This window comes from Abramis brama (genome assembly GCF_963993115.1).
Source record: "Abramis brama genome assembly, chromosome: 12".
Lineage (NCBI taxonomy): Eukaryota > Metazoa > Chordata > Actinopteri > Cypriniformes > Leuciscidae > Abramis > Abramis brama.
This window is the reverse complement of record NC_139974.1, coordinates 40,366,216-40,382,860: the sequence shown is the minus strand read 5'-3', so window position 1 is coordinate 40,382,860 and position 16,645 is coordinate 40,366,216. Positions and strand designations below refer to the sequence as shown.

Below are 16,645 nucleotides of genomic sequence, written 5' to 3'. Positions count from 1 at the left end.
GTTTTGTCTTATATCAGGATGGCCATACGTGTGGTTTTGTTTCTAACACTTACTGGACTGTGCGTCGCTGATTCCAAAGGTATGTTTAGAATAATACAAGTAAAAATGCCTGGATTTAAAAAACATCAAAAAAGGTAATCGTTGTGTATACTATCATTACATATTAATCAGGGCCCGGTTTCCCGATAACGCTCACTCTTAGCCTGCTAAGAAGACTCGAAAGATATATCTTACCAAATTTGTTTATTTTCCTAAGTGTGTTCCCCGAACTATACCTTAGAAAGCTGCTTAAGATATACCTTCTTACGTGCGACGTGACCCGGCGCTGTCCGTGGCGATGGTGCTGAATTGTTTGAAATCGATGGCTCGAGGATCAATTATTCTCTCGTGCAGGGGCTGTTTATGTGAAAAAGCGGTCATCTTTATAAAAGAAGCACTTCAGAAATAGTTGAAATTGCAATTTATTATGATTATTGGATATTATAAAAAATAATCCAAACTACAAATAGCCTATAATAGCCTATCCTACATATTTTAAAATTGTAACATAGCCTATTGCTGCTATAATAACCTTTTCAAAAATTTACATGCCGCCTTTTCTTTCCCATTTTTGTTCGCTGAGGTGGAGCTGCGATGAAATATTGTTCTTGTGTAAATACTTTCCAGCATTTCAGTAATAAAAGTTTACATCTTGCGTACGGTGCTCGGCAGTGATCAAAAAGGATTTAAACCGTGAATTTTGAATCTCTTGTAAACTCAGAGATGTGGATTCAGACGGCAATTAAATTACCACACGACCTGTTTGTCACAAAAACAGAAGGTACTAATTTGGCCAGGGATTTTTACGCGGATTGGGTGAGAAAAACACTGATATTATGGATTCGGACGGCAATAAAATCACCGACTTACCCCTGTAAATGTTTAAAATACCGGACGAGCCCATGAGAAACAATATTAGCGTCCGAGTAGGACTTAACTGACAATAGCCTATGCTTTCACTGGCCTTTAAAAGAGCGTTTTAATTCAATTCATAATATTGTATAATAATATAATTAAAAATCTAACAACAATCAGTGTAATGACAATTTTATTCTTTGCATGAAAACACTTGAATTAGCCTAATTTAATACTGTCTGGGTGTATTAAAACTTCAGAATTATATTCATTTAGACCTGCAACAACGCTAAGAGAGAGCTACGAATGGTCCAGACCAACCTTACGAAAGTGTGACTTACAGAAGATATACTTAGCGTACGAACGTTTCGGGAACCGTCCCATAAGGTTAAGAGAGAGGTTAAGGAATAGGTTAAGAACTACTTAGAGATAAGAACGCTTTGGGAAACCGGGCCCAGATTAATTTAATAACATTCTAGGCTGAAATATGGTAATTGAAAATCTATGGTTTATTTATTTATGAAGACTCTTTACTTGTGACAGAATTTGTTTTTGTATCTAATAATGTCTGTATAACTGTTATTATTTTACTAACAGTAGTGGACACACCATCGTGCCCTTGTGTTTCAAATTAGTATTCTTCATTAATTTGAATGTTGTCAGTAACACACAGGCCTATGTAATATTCTTACTGAACATTTGGACACCAATAAGGGATAATGTACATCATTAAGACAGTTAACTCAAAATAACCCATGACTACATGACTACATGACACAAAATATTGTTTAAATATTTTATTACCTCACTTGTAATAAATGCAAATCTTCCATGAAATAGAAAGAAAAGAAAAGCTATTGTTTATTATTTTATGTTGAACAGGGAATCTTGCTCTTGGAGCCGCAGTTGTTCAGTCTTCCACAATCTATGGAGGAGAAGCTCAAAGGGCTGTCGATGGCAACATAGTTTCAAATTGGTATAATGCTGCATGCACTCATACTGATGCGGACAGGGACCCCTGGTGGAGAGTTGACTTGGGGGAAGTCTATGATGTGTCCAGGGTTAACATCCTTAATCGTGGAGATGCTGTTCCAGAGAGGATCAATGGAGCTCAGATCCGTATCGGCAACAGCCTGGAAAATAATGGCAACAATAATGAGCTGTAAGTATTGTCTCTCTCTTAATACTTACACAAATAGTTAGAAAATTATTAAATAAGATAATATTACTTTGAATAAATCCTTTTAATATAAAAACTTGCTTTTGACAGAAGTATATTTAATAGGGCTGGACGATTAATCGCAATTTCCATGTAATCGCACTTAAATCGAGTTGGCTTATCGCGATTTTAAAAACGGAAAGGCTGCAATTATTATTATTATTTTTTTAATGTGCAGCTCGTCGATGATGAACGGTTCTGTAAACGCTGCTCCATCTGAAAGCTCTGCGAGTTTGAGTCACTTATAACAGGCATTTGAAAAAACAACACGAGTCAAACAGCTTTCCAAACATGAGAAGCATTTATGAACCTCTTGACCAACAAAAAAACTATATTTAATAACACGCTTTTACTCGCTACATAAACTCACTTCATAACGACAGCTGAGCTCCTCCTTCTGTGAGATGATGAGCTTCTTACACAGAATAAGGCAGTCGTGTGTTTATTAGTCATGTTTAATCAACCAAAGCGTTTCAATCTTCTGTTTATTCAGATACAGTGATGATGTCTGATAGGGAATGACGTGTGTTATCATACTTCTGCGGTAGGGCATATTTGTCGTGTGTGTGTGTGTGTGTGTGAGACACCCTCAGGTTTTCAGAGTGATATATGTCGTGTGTGTGAGACGCCCTCAGGTGTTCAGAGTGATATATGTTGTGTGTGTGAGAGACGCCCTCAGGTGTTCAGAGTGATATATGTTGTGTGTGTGAGACGCCCTCAGGTGTTCAGAGTGATATATGTTGTGTGTGTGAGACGCCCTCTGGTGTTCAGAGTGATATATGTTGTGTGTGTGAGACGCCCTCAGGTGTTCAGAGTGATATATGTTGTGTGTGTGAGACGCCCTCTGGTGTTCAGAGTGATATATGCCGTGTGTGTGAGACGCCCTCAGGTGTTCAGAGTGATATATGTTGTGTGTGTGTGTGTGTGTGTGTGTGTGCGAGACGCCCTCTGGTGTTCAGAGTGATATATGTTGTGTGTGTGAGAGACGCCCTCAGGTGTTCAGAGTGATATATGTTGTGTGTGTGAGACGCCCTCTGGTGTTCAGAGTGATATATGTTGTGTGTGTGAGACACCCTCTGGTGTTCAGAGTGATATATGTTGTGTGTGTGAGACGCCCTCTGGTGTTCAGAGTGATATATGTTGTGTGTGTGTGAGACGCCCTCTGGTGTTCAGAGTGATATATGCCGTGTGTGTGAGACGCCCTCAGGTGTTCAGAGTGATATATGTTGTGTGTGTGTGTGTGTGTGTGTGTGTGTGTGTGTGTGCGAGACGCCCTCTGGTGTTCAGAGTGATATATGTTGTGTGTGTGAGAGACGCCCTCTGGTGTTCAGAGTGATATATGTTGTGTGTGTGAGACACCCTCTGGTGTTCAGAGTGATATATGTTGTGTGTGTGAGACGCCCTCTGGTGTTCAGAGTGATATATGTTGTGTGTGTGAGACACCCTCTGGTGTTCAGAGTGATATATGTTGTGTGTGTGAGACGCCCTCTGGTGTTCAGAGTGATATATGTTGTGTGTGTGAGACGCCCTCTGGTGTTCAGAGTGATATATGTTGTGTGTGTGTGAGACGCCCTCTGGTGTTCAGAGTGATATATGTTGTGTGTGTGAGACGCCCTCTGGTGTTCAGAGTGATATATGTTGTGTGTGTGAGACACCCTCTGGTGTTCAGAGTGATATATGTTGTGTGTGTGTGAGACGCCCTCTGGTGTTCAGAGTGATATATGTTGTGTGTGTGTGAGACGCCCTCTGGTGTTCAGAGTGATATATGTTGTGTGTGTGTGAGACGCCCTCTGGTGTTCAGAGTGATATATGTTGTGTGTGTGTGTGAGACACCCTCTGGTGTTCAGAGTGATATATGTCAGGTGTGTGAGACACCCTGTGGTGTTCAGAGTGATATATGTCGTGTGTGTGTGAGAGACGCCTTCAGGTGTTTACTACTGATCAGCCGCTGCACTGACAAACTGGGCATAAAATAATCGCAGCCTTTGCCAAATAGTGTGCGGCTTCAGTGCGATTAATTGTGCAGCCCTAATATTTAACATGTTTCATGCAGTTTTGATATGCCCATCTCTATTTCTCGGTGTGTCTTCACAGGGCTGCAACTGTTGAGTCAATCCCAGCTGGAGTCATAAAAACATTTGATTTTAAGTCTATTAAGGGGCGATATGTCAACATTGTTATACCTGGGAGCTATGGATATCTCACTCTGTGTGAAGTCGAGGTGTTTGCAGGTAAAAGACAGAAAGAAGACTCTGTGATATAATTTGTTTATGTTCTTATTAATGTGTGTATAACTGTTATTATTTCATTAACAGAAAAGTACACACCAACAAGTGTTCCAAGTGAGTGTTCTTCATTACTCTGAATGTTGTCAGTAACACATAATATAACATAATATTCTTACTTAATGTATTCTTACATATAATATTCTTACTGAACATTTGATAACCAATAAGGGATAATGTACATCATCACAGTTCTCTTACGAGAGGTTCTCTCGTATTGCGTAAGTAGCTTACGCTTCGGGAAAGTTCTCTTTCTTCGAGATCTGAAGCCAAAAAATTATCCTTAATTTTGCATTTATTGTCAACGCAGTGCAGCAGCAGGCAGACCAAAGCAAGCTGTATAAGCGTGCTCATTGGCTGCCAGGCGGCAACTGCTTAAGCCTATCAGTGAGCCCGGTGTGACGTCACACCCAATGAGGGCGCTTCGCGCCCTCCACACCCTTTTATCCGTCAAGAAGGGTGTGGCCAGTGTGTATATATTGCGGGCTCACAGGCTGAACTCTGATTTTCTTGTCTTCAGCGAAGCTCTTCGCATCGCTGGATCTTGAGAAGCCCGCTAAGACCTCCTAGCCCGAGGAAAGAAGCGACGGCTGTGTCCCGCTGCGGCCGGACCACTGTTAAAGCTTCATGTCCTGTCAGTCCCCGTTGCCACGGTTACTGCGGACACTCATTTCGCAGCCAACGAGCCGGTAATCTCACCCTCTCGCCTGCATACAACCGCCGTTTTCACGGCGACCCAGAGAAATCTCAAAGAGAGCATAATGTCTGGTTGCACGGCTCGCGCCGCATGTGTTTCAAATGCAGTGAATGTGCCCACGTTTCTGTGTTCACCCCTGCACACAAGCACTATAAATCCCGTGTCTCTCACAGAGCCCACTCTCATAAAGCGAGTAGAATCCGCTCGAGTAGGTCACGTGTCCACCTCACGGTGCCCCCGTCTACTCACTGCCCGCTCTGTCACACGGCCATTCACAACCGGTCATGTTCTAAATATAGATGCTGTGCCCGCTCCCCTGCGCTCACACATACTAACGAACATTTCGCCCCCGACGCCGCCCTCGCGCGTCGCGCCTCACGCTGTGTTCCCCGTCCAAAGCCACCGGGACACCACGTGTAAAACGGCCAGTTATCGCTGTGTGCGATCCGCCGTGTCTAAGCACAGAGAGCGCGCGCGCTGCACCCGTCCCTCCGTTTCGAGCTCTCGAGCCCGCGATACGCGGCGATCAGAGCCCGGAGGCCATCCTGCCCCTGGCTGCACACGCAGAAGCGTGGGAGGCTATCCCAGGTGCATCAGAATGGGTGCTAAACACAATAAAACAGGGCTATACTCTGCAGTTCGCTCGCCGCCCCCCGCGCTTTCAGGCGCGTACTGAGACGAGAGTGAATGGGGAAGTAGCACATCTGCTTCGAGCAGAAATAGCGACACTTCTGTGCAAAGGGGCTATAGAATCGGTTCCCAGAGGATGCTGGGTTGCATGGCCTCAGCTGCAGCAGTGCTTCAGCTGGGTCTACTGCGTATGCGCCCGCTTCAACGCTGGTTGAACGCCCGAGTGCCTCACAGAGCCTGGGCTTCTGGCGGCATTCGAATCAGAGTGACTCAGAGCTGCGTTTCAGCACTGAAGCCCTGGTTAGTGGCCGACTGGTACCAGCGGGGAGTGACAATGGGAGCCGTCTCGCGCCGCAAAGTTATCTCGACGGACGCTTCCACCTCAGGTTGGGGCGCTCTTTTCGAGGGCAAACCGGCATTTGGCCTGTGGTCGGACCAGGAGAAATGCCTCCACATAAATTGTTTGGAGATGATAGCGGTCGAGAACGCTCTCAAGCGCTTCCTCCCATTCATACGGGATCACCATGTGTTAGTCCGCTCGGACAACATGTCAGTGGTATCCTATGTGAACCGACAGGGCGGTGTCAGATCCAAGAGCCTGTGCAAACTGACAGAACGCCTTCTCGTGTGGGCTCACCGCTCGTTGTGCTCGCTGAGAGCCGCGCACGTGCCGGGCCACTTGAATGTGGGACCAGACAGACAGTCCAGGGACATCATTCCCCCGGGAGATTGGTCCCTGCATCCTCAGACAGTCCAGCTCCTCTGGCGCCTATTCGGCAGGGCGGAGGTCGACATTTTTGCGTCGAAAGACAACGCTCACTGCCCGATATTTTTCTCGAAAAGCGAGGACGCGCTGTCCCATACCTGGCCCAGCCTCCCGCTGTACGCTTTTCCCCCGATCTCCCTGTTACCTCAGGTTTTAACAAGGATCAGGGAAACACAGCACCCAGTGCTCCTTATAGCCCCGCGCTGGGAGAACCAGATTTGGTACCCAGAGCTGGTGAGGCTGTCGCACTCACCCCCATGGCCGATCCCGGTGAGGAAGGATCTCCTCTCTCAAGCCGACGGGTCAATCTGGCATCCCCACCCGGAGCGGTGGTCTCTGCATGCATGGGTAATCAACGGATATCCGTTGACCTGCCAGAAGGGGTCGTGAACACGATCACGCAGTCTAGAGCTCCCTCCACGAGGCGGCTCTATGCGTCTAAGTGGTCTGTGTTCTCTAAATGGTGCGCTACTAAAAGCTTTGATCCACGCACATGTGGGGTTTCGCAAGCGCTCTCCTTCCTACAGGAGCTGTTGGAAAAGGGTAGGTCCCCTTCCACGCTCAAAGTGTATGTGGCGGCTATTGCAGCGTTCGCTGAGACGACGCGCAGCCGGGCAATCGGTAGGAATGAGCTTATTATCGGTTTCCTCAGAGGAGCCAGGCGGATGAATCCCCCGCGGCCCCCCTCGGTTCCTATTTGGGATCTGTCCTTGGTCCTGGAGGCCCTGAAGGCTTTTCCTTTTGAACTGCTTGAATCTGTGGATCTTAAGTACCTTTCGCTCAAAACCGTTTTTCTGATAGCCCTGTCTTCAGTAAAACGCGTGGGGGACCTGCACGCGCTATCTATTAGCCCTGCATGTCTCGAGTTCGGACCGAATGACTCTAAAGTCATTCTCAGACCGAGAGACGGTTATGTTCCCAAAGCGATTGGTACCCCCTTTAGGGCACAAATCATCTCCCTTTCGGCTCTGCCATTATCCGATAACGGGGACAGTGATAACCTCCTATGCCCTGTTAGGGCGCTGAGAGTTTACATCACGCGCTCCGCCGCTTTCAGGCGGTCCGAGCAGCTCTTTGTTTCTTTTGGCGGATGCACCAAGGGTCTCGCCGCCTCGAAACAGAGCCTGTCCAGGTGGATAGTGGACGCGATTGCAGCAGCTTACGCCTCCAAACACCTGCAGTGTCCTTTGGGTGTCAGAGCCCACTCCACTAGAGGCATGGCCTCCTCGTGGGCCTGGTCCAGCGGAATTTCGATTCACGATATTTGTATGGCGGCGGGCTGGGCCTCCCCATCTACATTCGTGAGGTTTTATAACCTGGAAGTTCCCGCCCTGCAGGCTACACTGTTATCAGTATAAGTGCAGACTATGTCCACATACTGGTTAATTTTCTGGTTGGCACCAGGGGAAGGATTCTTTCCATAAATAGACCAGTGTTTCTGCTCTATTCTCTTTCCCTATACGTGTTTATGCACTGTGTGGGCCCGCGCTGCCGGCCACACCATTTACACTGATGTGTACAGACTGGCTATGCTGCTCTGTCATTTATGTGAAGTGAAGTGCTTGGTACAGGCGTTGGCCACCGGCCACCTGTTTCAACGCTATGTTTTTCCCCGGTCTCCCTGGGATTCATGTGTTGGATGCTCGGCGCGCACGGCGTTGACAATGGGTTCCCGAAGCGTAAGCTACTTACGCAATACGAGAGAACCTCTCGTAAGAGAACGTACTCGGTTACCTAATGTAACCTCGGTTCTATCTAGAAGAGGGAACGAGTATTGCGTAACCTGCCGTGACGCGCCACGAGCTTTTGCGCTTCAGACTATGAAAACCAGAGTTCAGCCTGTGAGCCCGCAATATATACACACTGGCCACACCCTTCTTGACGGTTAGAAGGGTGTGGAGGGCCCTCATTGGGTGTGACGTCACACCGGGCTCACTGATAGGCTTAAGCAGTTGCCGCCTGGCAGCCAATGAGCACGCTTATACAGCTTGCTTTGGTCTGCCTGCTGCTGCACTGCGTTGACAATAAATGCAAAATTAAGGATAATTTTTTGGCTTCAGATCTCGAAGAAAGAGAACTTTCCCGAAGCGTAAGCTACTTACGCAATACTCGTTCCCTCTTCTAGAGAGAACCGAGGTTACATTAGGTAACCGAGTACGTTTTTATCGCAAAGTAAACTCTGAAAGGGTGATCAGGACCCCGTCTATTACATGACTACTAACCACAAATGAATAATTTTGGACACAAAATATTATATAATTGAAATATTATATTAGCACATTTGTAATAAATGCAAAGCTTCCATGAAGAAAAATATTCCTAGCAAACCAAACAAACAAGTTCAAACAAGACAAACAATTAAGGGATAATGTACACTCATGTACACCAAATAAATAATTACATGGACATATTGATTTGTGATGAAACCATTTTAAATTCCTACCTGTTTATTATCTTAGAATCCATTACAGTGTAAAAAAAAACAATTATTCTGGCAACAAGATGAACACTTCAGTCTTAATACTAAAAATACTTCTTAACATTTAAACACAATAAGCAACTGTAACCAGAGACTCAACTGGCACCAGTTGTGTTTGTATGAAATGAGAGAGAGCGGGTCCACAATGTGATATAACAGATGAGCCGTGTGTTATCCAGCGCTGCTGTTGATGACGGCCATTATCTGGAAATATCAGACCTCAGAATGTGGCGACTGACCAATCAGAATCAAGTATTCCAGAGAGCCGTGTAATAATCATTTGGATTACATAGTTTAGCTTTATTATGCCGATCTTATTGGTATTATACTTTAGCACATTAAAGTAAAAAAAAAGTTGTTAATTATTTTATGTTGAACAGGGAATCTTGCTCTTGGAGCCGCAGTTGTTCAGTCTTCCACAATCTATGGAGGAGAAGCTCAAAGGGCTGTCGATGGCAACATGGATTCAAATTGGTATAATGCTGCATGCACTCATACTGATGCGGACAGGGACCCCTGGTGGAGAGTTGACTTGGGGGAAGTCTATGATGTATCCAGGGTTAACATCCTTAATCGTGGAGATGCTGTTCCAGAGAGGATAAATGGAGCTCAGATCCGTATCGGCAACAGCCTGAGAAATAATGGCAACAATAATGAGCTGTAAGTATTGTCTCTCTCTTAATACTTACACAAATAGTTAGAAAATTATTAAATAAGATAATATTACTTTGAATAAATCCTTTTAATATAAAAACTTGCTTTTGACAGAAGTATATTTAATAGGGCTGGATGATTAATCGCAATTTCCATGTAATCGCACTTAAATCGAGTTGGCTTATCGCGATTTTAAAAACGGAAAGGCTGCTATTATTATTATTATTTTTTAATGTGCAGCTCGTCGATGATGAACGGTTCTGTAAACCCTGCTCCATCTGAAAGCTCTGCGAGTTTGAGTCACTTATAACGGGCATTTGAAAAAACAACACACGTCAAACAGCTTTCCAAACATGAGAAGCATTTATGAACCTCTTGACCAACAAAAAAACTATATTTAATAACACGCTTTTACTCGCTAAATAAACTCACTTCATAACGACAGCTGAGCTCCTCCTTCTGTGAGATGATGAGCTTCTTACACAGAATAAGGCAGTCGTGTGTTTATTAGTCATGTTTAATCAATCAAAGCGTTTCAATCTTCTGTTTATTCAGATACAGTGATGATGTCTGATAGGGAATGACGTGTGTTATCATACTTCTGCGGTAGGGCATATTTGTCGTGTGTGTGTGTGTGTGTGAGACACCCTCAGGTTTTCAGAGTGATATATGTCATGTGTGTGAGACGCCCTCAGGTGTTCAGAGTGATATATGTCGTGTGTGTGAGAGACGCCCTCAGGTGTTCAGAGTGATATATGTTGTGTGTGCGAGACGCCCTCTGGTGTTCAGAGTGATATATGTCGTGTGTGTGAGAGACGCCCTCAGGTGTTCAGAGTGATATATGTTGTGTGTGCGAGACGCCCTCTGGTGTTCAGAGTGATATATGTCGTGTGTGTGAGAGACGCCCTCAGGTGTTCAGAGTGATATATGTCGTGTGTGTGAGACGCCCTCTGGTGTTCAGAGTGATATATGTTGTGTGTGCGAGACGCCCTCTGGTGTTCAGAGTGATATATGTCGTGTGTGTGAGAGACGCCCTCAGGTGTTCAGAGTGATATATGTTGTGTGTGCGAGACGCCCTCTGGTGTTCAGAGTGATATATGTCGTGTGTGTGCGAGACGCCCTCTGGTGTTCAGAGTGATATATGTCGTGTGTGTGTGAGACGCCCTCAGGTGTTCAGAGTGATATATGTTGTGTGTGTGAGACGCCCTCTGGTGTTCAGAGTGATATATGCCGTGTGTGTGAGACGCCCTCAGGTGTTCAGAGTGATATATGTTGTGTGTGTGTGTGTGTGTGTGCGCGAGACGCCCTCTGGTGTTCAGAGTGATATATGTCGTGTGTGTGAGAGACGCCCTCTGGTGTTCAGAGTGATATATGTCGTGTGTGTGAGAGACGCCCTCTGGTGTTCAGAGTGATATATGCAGTGTTGGGGAGTAACTAGTTACATGTAACGGCGTTAGGTAATTTAATTACAAAATAAATGTAACAGTAATTCGTTACAGTTACTGACAAAAAAATGTAATTAAATTACAGTTACTTATGAAAATGTTAAAGATTACAAATGGGGTTACATCTAAAAATGTTCTTTAAAAATCTGGGATATGTTGAATAATATTAATCTGTTGCTTTGCCTGTTTTTGATATGCACGATGCCTTCTGCTAAAGCCATTTATTAAAGCGGTGCTATTTTGATGCTTTTGATTGGTTCATCGGTTTGAATTTGCGGCGCACCACGTCTGCCAATTACGTTAATCCTCTTTGCCGCTAGGCTACTACAACCAGTCTGAAAGCTGCCACCATGGCGAATGATAAAAATGCATTTCATTGCTGGAAATTTAAAAATAATTTCACCCTGAAATCCGAGAGGGGCCCAAATATAACAGTTCAGTGCAAAATTTGTTTGCCAGCTGTTAAAATACTTTCGACATCAAAAGCTTCAATGTCGAACCTGAGGAAGCATCTGCAGGTATGTAACCTAGCCTTTCTTTATTTTATTGTGAGTGTACAGAAATAAAAACAGACCCTTTCACTTCGAATGATATATTACTCGTTTCTGTATGATAAAAAGTGACGGAGTAGTTTTAAGTCGATTTACTGTAGGTGCTATGTGAAAAAAAATCACCGAAACGCACCCTCGCGTTCATCGTCCCCTTTGTGTATTCGAGACCAATATTAAAAACATTCATAACAAATTAGCTAGCCTGCTAGCTGCCTTTGCATTGATGGCTATGAGACACCAGTGTTTTTTTTTCTTTTATGTAACTGTTTTAATAACTGTTTTAACTGCCTATCTGGTTTTATGTATATCTTTATTTTTTAAGATTAAAGTTTTTTTCAAGGCATTGTTACTTGCCAGTGTGTTCTGTCATAGCTATGCAAAATTTAGATTTTGTAACGGCAGCAAACAATTTTTTTTGTTATAAGATCTGGTTTTGTGGTTGTTATACGTTAAAATTAAATTAATATAATCTTAATTCAAGTGATGAAAGATTTTGAAATTCTCACAGTAAACAGAGCTACTGTAAGGTCACACCTGCTTGGTATAAATGCTTGAAAATGATTTAGTTGAAAATATCCATTAGAAACTTAAAAGTAATCAAAAAGTAATCAGATGTAATTAGTTACTTTACTTTTACAAAGTAATTGAAAAGGTACACTACTTATTACATTTTAAATAGGGTAATTTGTAATCTGTAATCTATTACATTTCCAAAGTAACCTCCCCAACACTGGATATATGTTGTGTGTGTGAGACACCCTCTGGTGTTCAGAGTGATATATGTTGTGTGTGTGTGAGACGCCCTCTGGTGTTCAGAGTGATATATGCTGTGTGTGTGAGACACCCTCTGGTGTTCATAGTGATATATGTTAGGTGTGTGAGATGCCCTGTGGTGTTCAGAGTGATATATGTCGTGTGTGTGTGAGAGACGCCTTCAGGTGTTTACTACTGATCAGCCGCTGCACTGACAAACTGGGCATAAAATAATCGCAGCCTTTGCCAAATAGTGTGCGGCTTCAGTGCGATTAATTGTGCAGCCCTAATATTTAACATGTTTCATGCAGTTTTGATATGCCCATCTCTATTTCTCTGTGTGTCTTCACAGGGCTGCAACTGTTGAGTCAATCCCAGCTGGAGTCATAAAAACATTTGATTTTAAGTCTATTAAGGGGCGATATGTCAACATTGTTATACCTGGGAGCTATGGATATCTCACTCTGTGTGAAGTCGAGGTGTTTGCAGGTAAAAGACAGAAAGAAGACTCTGTGATATAATTTGTTTATGTTCTTATTAATGTGTGTATAACTGTTATTATTTCATTAACAGAAAAGTACACACCAACAAGTGTTCCAAGTGAGTGTTCTTCATTACTCTGAATGTTGTCAGTAACACATAATATAACATAATATTCTTACTTAATGTATTCTTACATATAATATTCTTACTGAACATTTGATAACCAATAAGGGATAATGTACATCATCACAGTTTTTATCGCAAAGTAAACTCTGAAAGGGTGATCAGGACCCCGTCTATTACATGACTACTAACCACAAATAAATAATTTTGGACACAAAATATTATATAATTGAAATATTATATTAGCACATTTGTAATAAATGCAAAGCTTCCATGAAGAAAAATATTCCTAGCAAACCAAACAAACAAGTTCAAACAAGACAAACAATTAAGGGATAATGTACAGTCATGTACACCAAATAAATAATTACATGGACATATTGATTTGTGATGAAACCATTTTAAATTCCTACCTGTTTATTATCTTAGAATCCATTACAGTGTAAAACAAAACAATTATTCTGGCAACAAGATGAACACTTCAGTCGTAATACTAAAAATACTTCAATGCAATCTTAACATTTGAACACAATCAGCAACTATAACCAGAGACTCAACTGGCACCAGTTGTGTTTGTGTGAAACGAGAGAGAGCGGGTCCACAGTGTGATATAAGAAACATTAAAGAAAGGCCGGCTCCAGAAACCCGGATGAGCTGTGTGTTATCCAGCGCTGCTGTTGATGACGGTCATTATCTGGAAATATCAGACCTCAGAATGTGGCGACTGACCAATCAGAATCAAGTATTCCAGAGAGCCGTGTAATAATCATTTGGATTACATAGTTTAGCTTTATTTTGCCGATCTTATTGGTATTATACTTTAGCACATTAAAGTAAAAAAAAAAAGTTGTTTATTATTTTATGTTATACAGGGAATCTTGCTCTTGGAGCCACAGTTGTTCAGTCTTCCACATGGGATCAAGGAGTAGCTCAAAATGCTGTCGATGGCAACAGGGATTCAAATTGGTATCATGTGTCATGCACTCATACTGATGCGGACAGAGACCCCTGGTGGAGAGTTGACTTGGGGGAAATCTATGAGGTAACCAGGGTTAGCATCACTAATCGTGGAGATGCTGTTCCAGAGAGGATAAATGGAGCTCAGATCCGTATCGGCAACAGCCTGGGAAATAATGGCAACAATAATGAGCTGTAAGTATTGTTTCTCTCTTAATACTTACACAAATAGTTAAAAAAAAATCTTAAATAAGATATCATTACTTTGAATAAATCCTTTTAATATAAAAACTTACCTTTGACTGAAGTATATTTAATATGCTTCATGCTGTTTTGATACACCCGTCTAATTTCTCTGTTACTCGGTGTGTCTTCACAGGGCTGCGACTGTTGTGTCCATCCCAGCTGGAGAGACAAAAACATTTGAGTTTAAGCCTATTAAGGGGCGATATATCAACATTATTATACCTGGGCGCAATGAATATCTCACTCTGTGTGAAGTCGAGGTGTTTGCAGGTGAGCAATAAAAGTAGAGAGACATTTGTACTATTTATACTTTGTGTATTTTGCATTAATGATTTTTCCCCTGATTTAATTGCCAGATTAAGTGGATTGAGATGATGTTACGCCACAGTCCACTGATCCTACAAGCAAAATACCAAACTACGGTTTTCTGAGCAATACTAATATTGCACTTTTTTCATTGTTTTCATTTTACCTATGCAGATCTTATCCTTAAGATAAATAAGTTTCAGTGCACATTCAGTAAAGGTTTGAAATGGGTTTTAAATGCACCTGACTCTTAACCCTCTGGGGACCACATACGCGCCCGCGCGTTTTGCTCGTTTTTTTTTTTTAGCAATGAAAATAAACACTAAATGCTCTGTTAATTTTGATCTTTCATTTTCGTGTAATACATCAATCGATCCTGTTCAGTTTCTATTTTTTTTCTGTATACTCACAATAAAAATAAAGTGTTTTGCTTTTTGACAAATAAAGAAAAATTAACATGATGCGATTTCTGCCTTCTCTCTGTCAGTAAACTCCCATTTGAAACGCGTTCGAAAATGATCTATAACTCCGCGAAAATTCAGTCAAACAGGCAAACAGACCCACGGGCATAAAGCTTGAGATCGCATCTTTTAAATGAAGTCATTTATATAAAAAACAAATATTCTCAGCTTCTGTAATCTGTATAAAAAGAGAGCGACTCCTGTCGAGCTCATTACGACCTAATTCACAGTAATGTGACCACTCCCCGGAGAGCGCGTGCTATTCAAACGCAAATTCTGAGAACTATTTCAGAGCTGTGAAACGCCCACATCAGCTGTAAACAAAGCGCGTCGCGACTCCTCGCGAGTGAGACATTATAGCCTACCTTATGGAGAAAAGATTCCTCAGAACAGTGCTGATGAGGAGCAATATCTCCTGAAATGAGGAGCAGATTCCGCTGAGGAGTGAGGTAGGCTGTTTTCTTTTATCACGTGTGGAATAACGTTATGGAATAACGTTAGTGTAGGCCTATGTAAACCGCAAAAAGATGAATCGCATTTCTATAATATGACTCGCCTTTCTGTGAGATGAATGAAGGGGACATATTTGTAAAGACTGTTTAGCCTAAATATGAATCGCGCGTCTGTGTGTGAAAGAATAAACTGCTTTGCTATAGCCTACTGAGATGAGTAAAAATCGACTGGAATATGTTGAAATAAAATGTATTTGTATAAGCAACGTATTAAACTGCAAAAAAAAATACTATTTTTGTCAAAAATAAATTCATAGACTAAGATGTTAGATGTTCCAATGTTGGCTATATTCAAACTAATGAATACATATGATAAAATGTAGGCCTATAACTTTTTTTTTTTTTTTTTTTACAAAGAAAGAGTACACTTGAAATATTGTTGAAATTGTAATTATTGTTGTAATTGTAACATTTTTAATAAAATAGCAAAACATATTTACAAGAGAGATGTAAGCGAAATCTTAAATGGTCGATATAAGTCTTCTTCTAAATACATCTTTTGTCCTTGCATTGTGGCTCAGTCAGTTTCACACCTGAGTGAATGGCTAATTATGCAGAGTGGGTGGGACATTCATAATCTAAGGTGTAAACTACTCCTCCCCCTCGCATATTGGCTTTCCAAGCAAAACCTGTTTTACACCATTTAAATCAATGTATTTTTTTTTTTGTGAACGATAAAGCAAGACTATTTTTACATCATTTTGAAGCTAGAACTCAAAGGGACAACATCCATTAGTCAAAAGTCTTGTGGACACATATTTAATATGTGTTTTGTGGTCTTAATTCAGCAACTTTCATTTTAATTTTTTCCAATAACCACGCATAAACATTATTCTCTTAAAAATACAAACATCTACATACACGTTGCTCGCATATTATGGTAGCCCTGTTTGTGCTATATAGAGTGAATTTACACCTTTGCCATTAACATGTTTATAAATAACTGAAAAAAGCACAAATGTCAAGGCATGTCAGAACATCTCAAGGACCCCAAAAACAGCTTGGTCCCCAGAGGGTTAACCCCAGTTTGATCCAGGGGTTTGTGTATTTACTTATCTTTGTTTATCTTTGCTTTCTACATCAATAAATTACTACAGCATTGCATGTTGTATTGCATGTTTCTGGATCAAAAATGCTCATTTGGATATTTACAACGAGGAGGAGGTATAGTGTTACACAGCTTC

The 16,645-nt window shown here is 42.1% G+C and overlaps 1 protein-coding gene and 1 long non-coding RNA gene across 4 annotated transcripts in view; one reads left to right on the top strand and one right to left on the bottom strand.

The window, feature by feature from the left end:
- LOC311093301 (uncharacterized protein) overlaps positions 1-16,565 on the top strand; it is a 17,718-nt gene extending 1,153 nt beyond the window's left edge. For all 3 annotated transcript variants that reach the window (XM_084130592.1, XM_084130591.1, XM_084130590.1), the window contains 10 exons: positions 18-79; positions 1,777-2,056; positions 4,208-4,344; positions 4,429-4,455; positions 9,351-9,630; positions 12,726-12,862; positions 12,947-12,973; positions 13,852-14,131; positions 14,316-14,452; positions 14,539-16,565. In XM_084130592.1, the coding sequence (XP_083986718.1) occupies positions 19-79; positions 1,777-2,056; positions 4,208-4,344; positions 4,429-4,455; positions 9,351-9,630; positions 12,726-12,862; positions 12,947-12,973; positions 13,852-14,131; positions 14,316-14,452; positions 14,539-14,543 (1,371 nt within the window). In that variant the 5' untranslated portion in view covers position 18 and the 3' untranslated portion in view covers positions 14,544-16,565. The remainder of the gene's footprint in view (positions 1-17; positions 80-1,776; positions 2,057-4,207; positions 4,345-4,428; positions 4,456-9,350; positions 9,631-12,725; positions 12,863-12,946; positions 12,974-13,851; positions 14,132-14,315; positions 14,453-14,538) is intronic.
- The window catches only part of LOC311093325, a 123,552-nt gene continuing 121,440 nt past the window's right edge, over positions 14,534-16,645 (bottom strand). Inside the window, exon 3 of the long non-coding RNA XR_014608393.1 lies at positions 14,534-14,599. This is a non-coding gene — a long non-coding RNA (uncharacterized lncRNA). The remainder of the gene's footprint in view (positions 14,600-16,645) is intronic.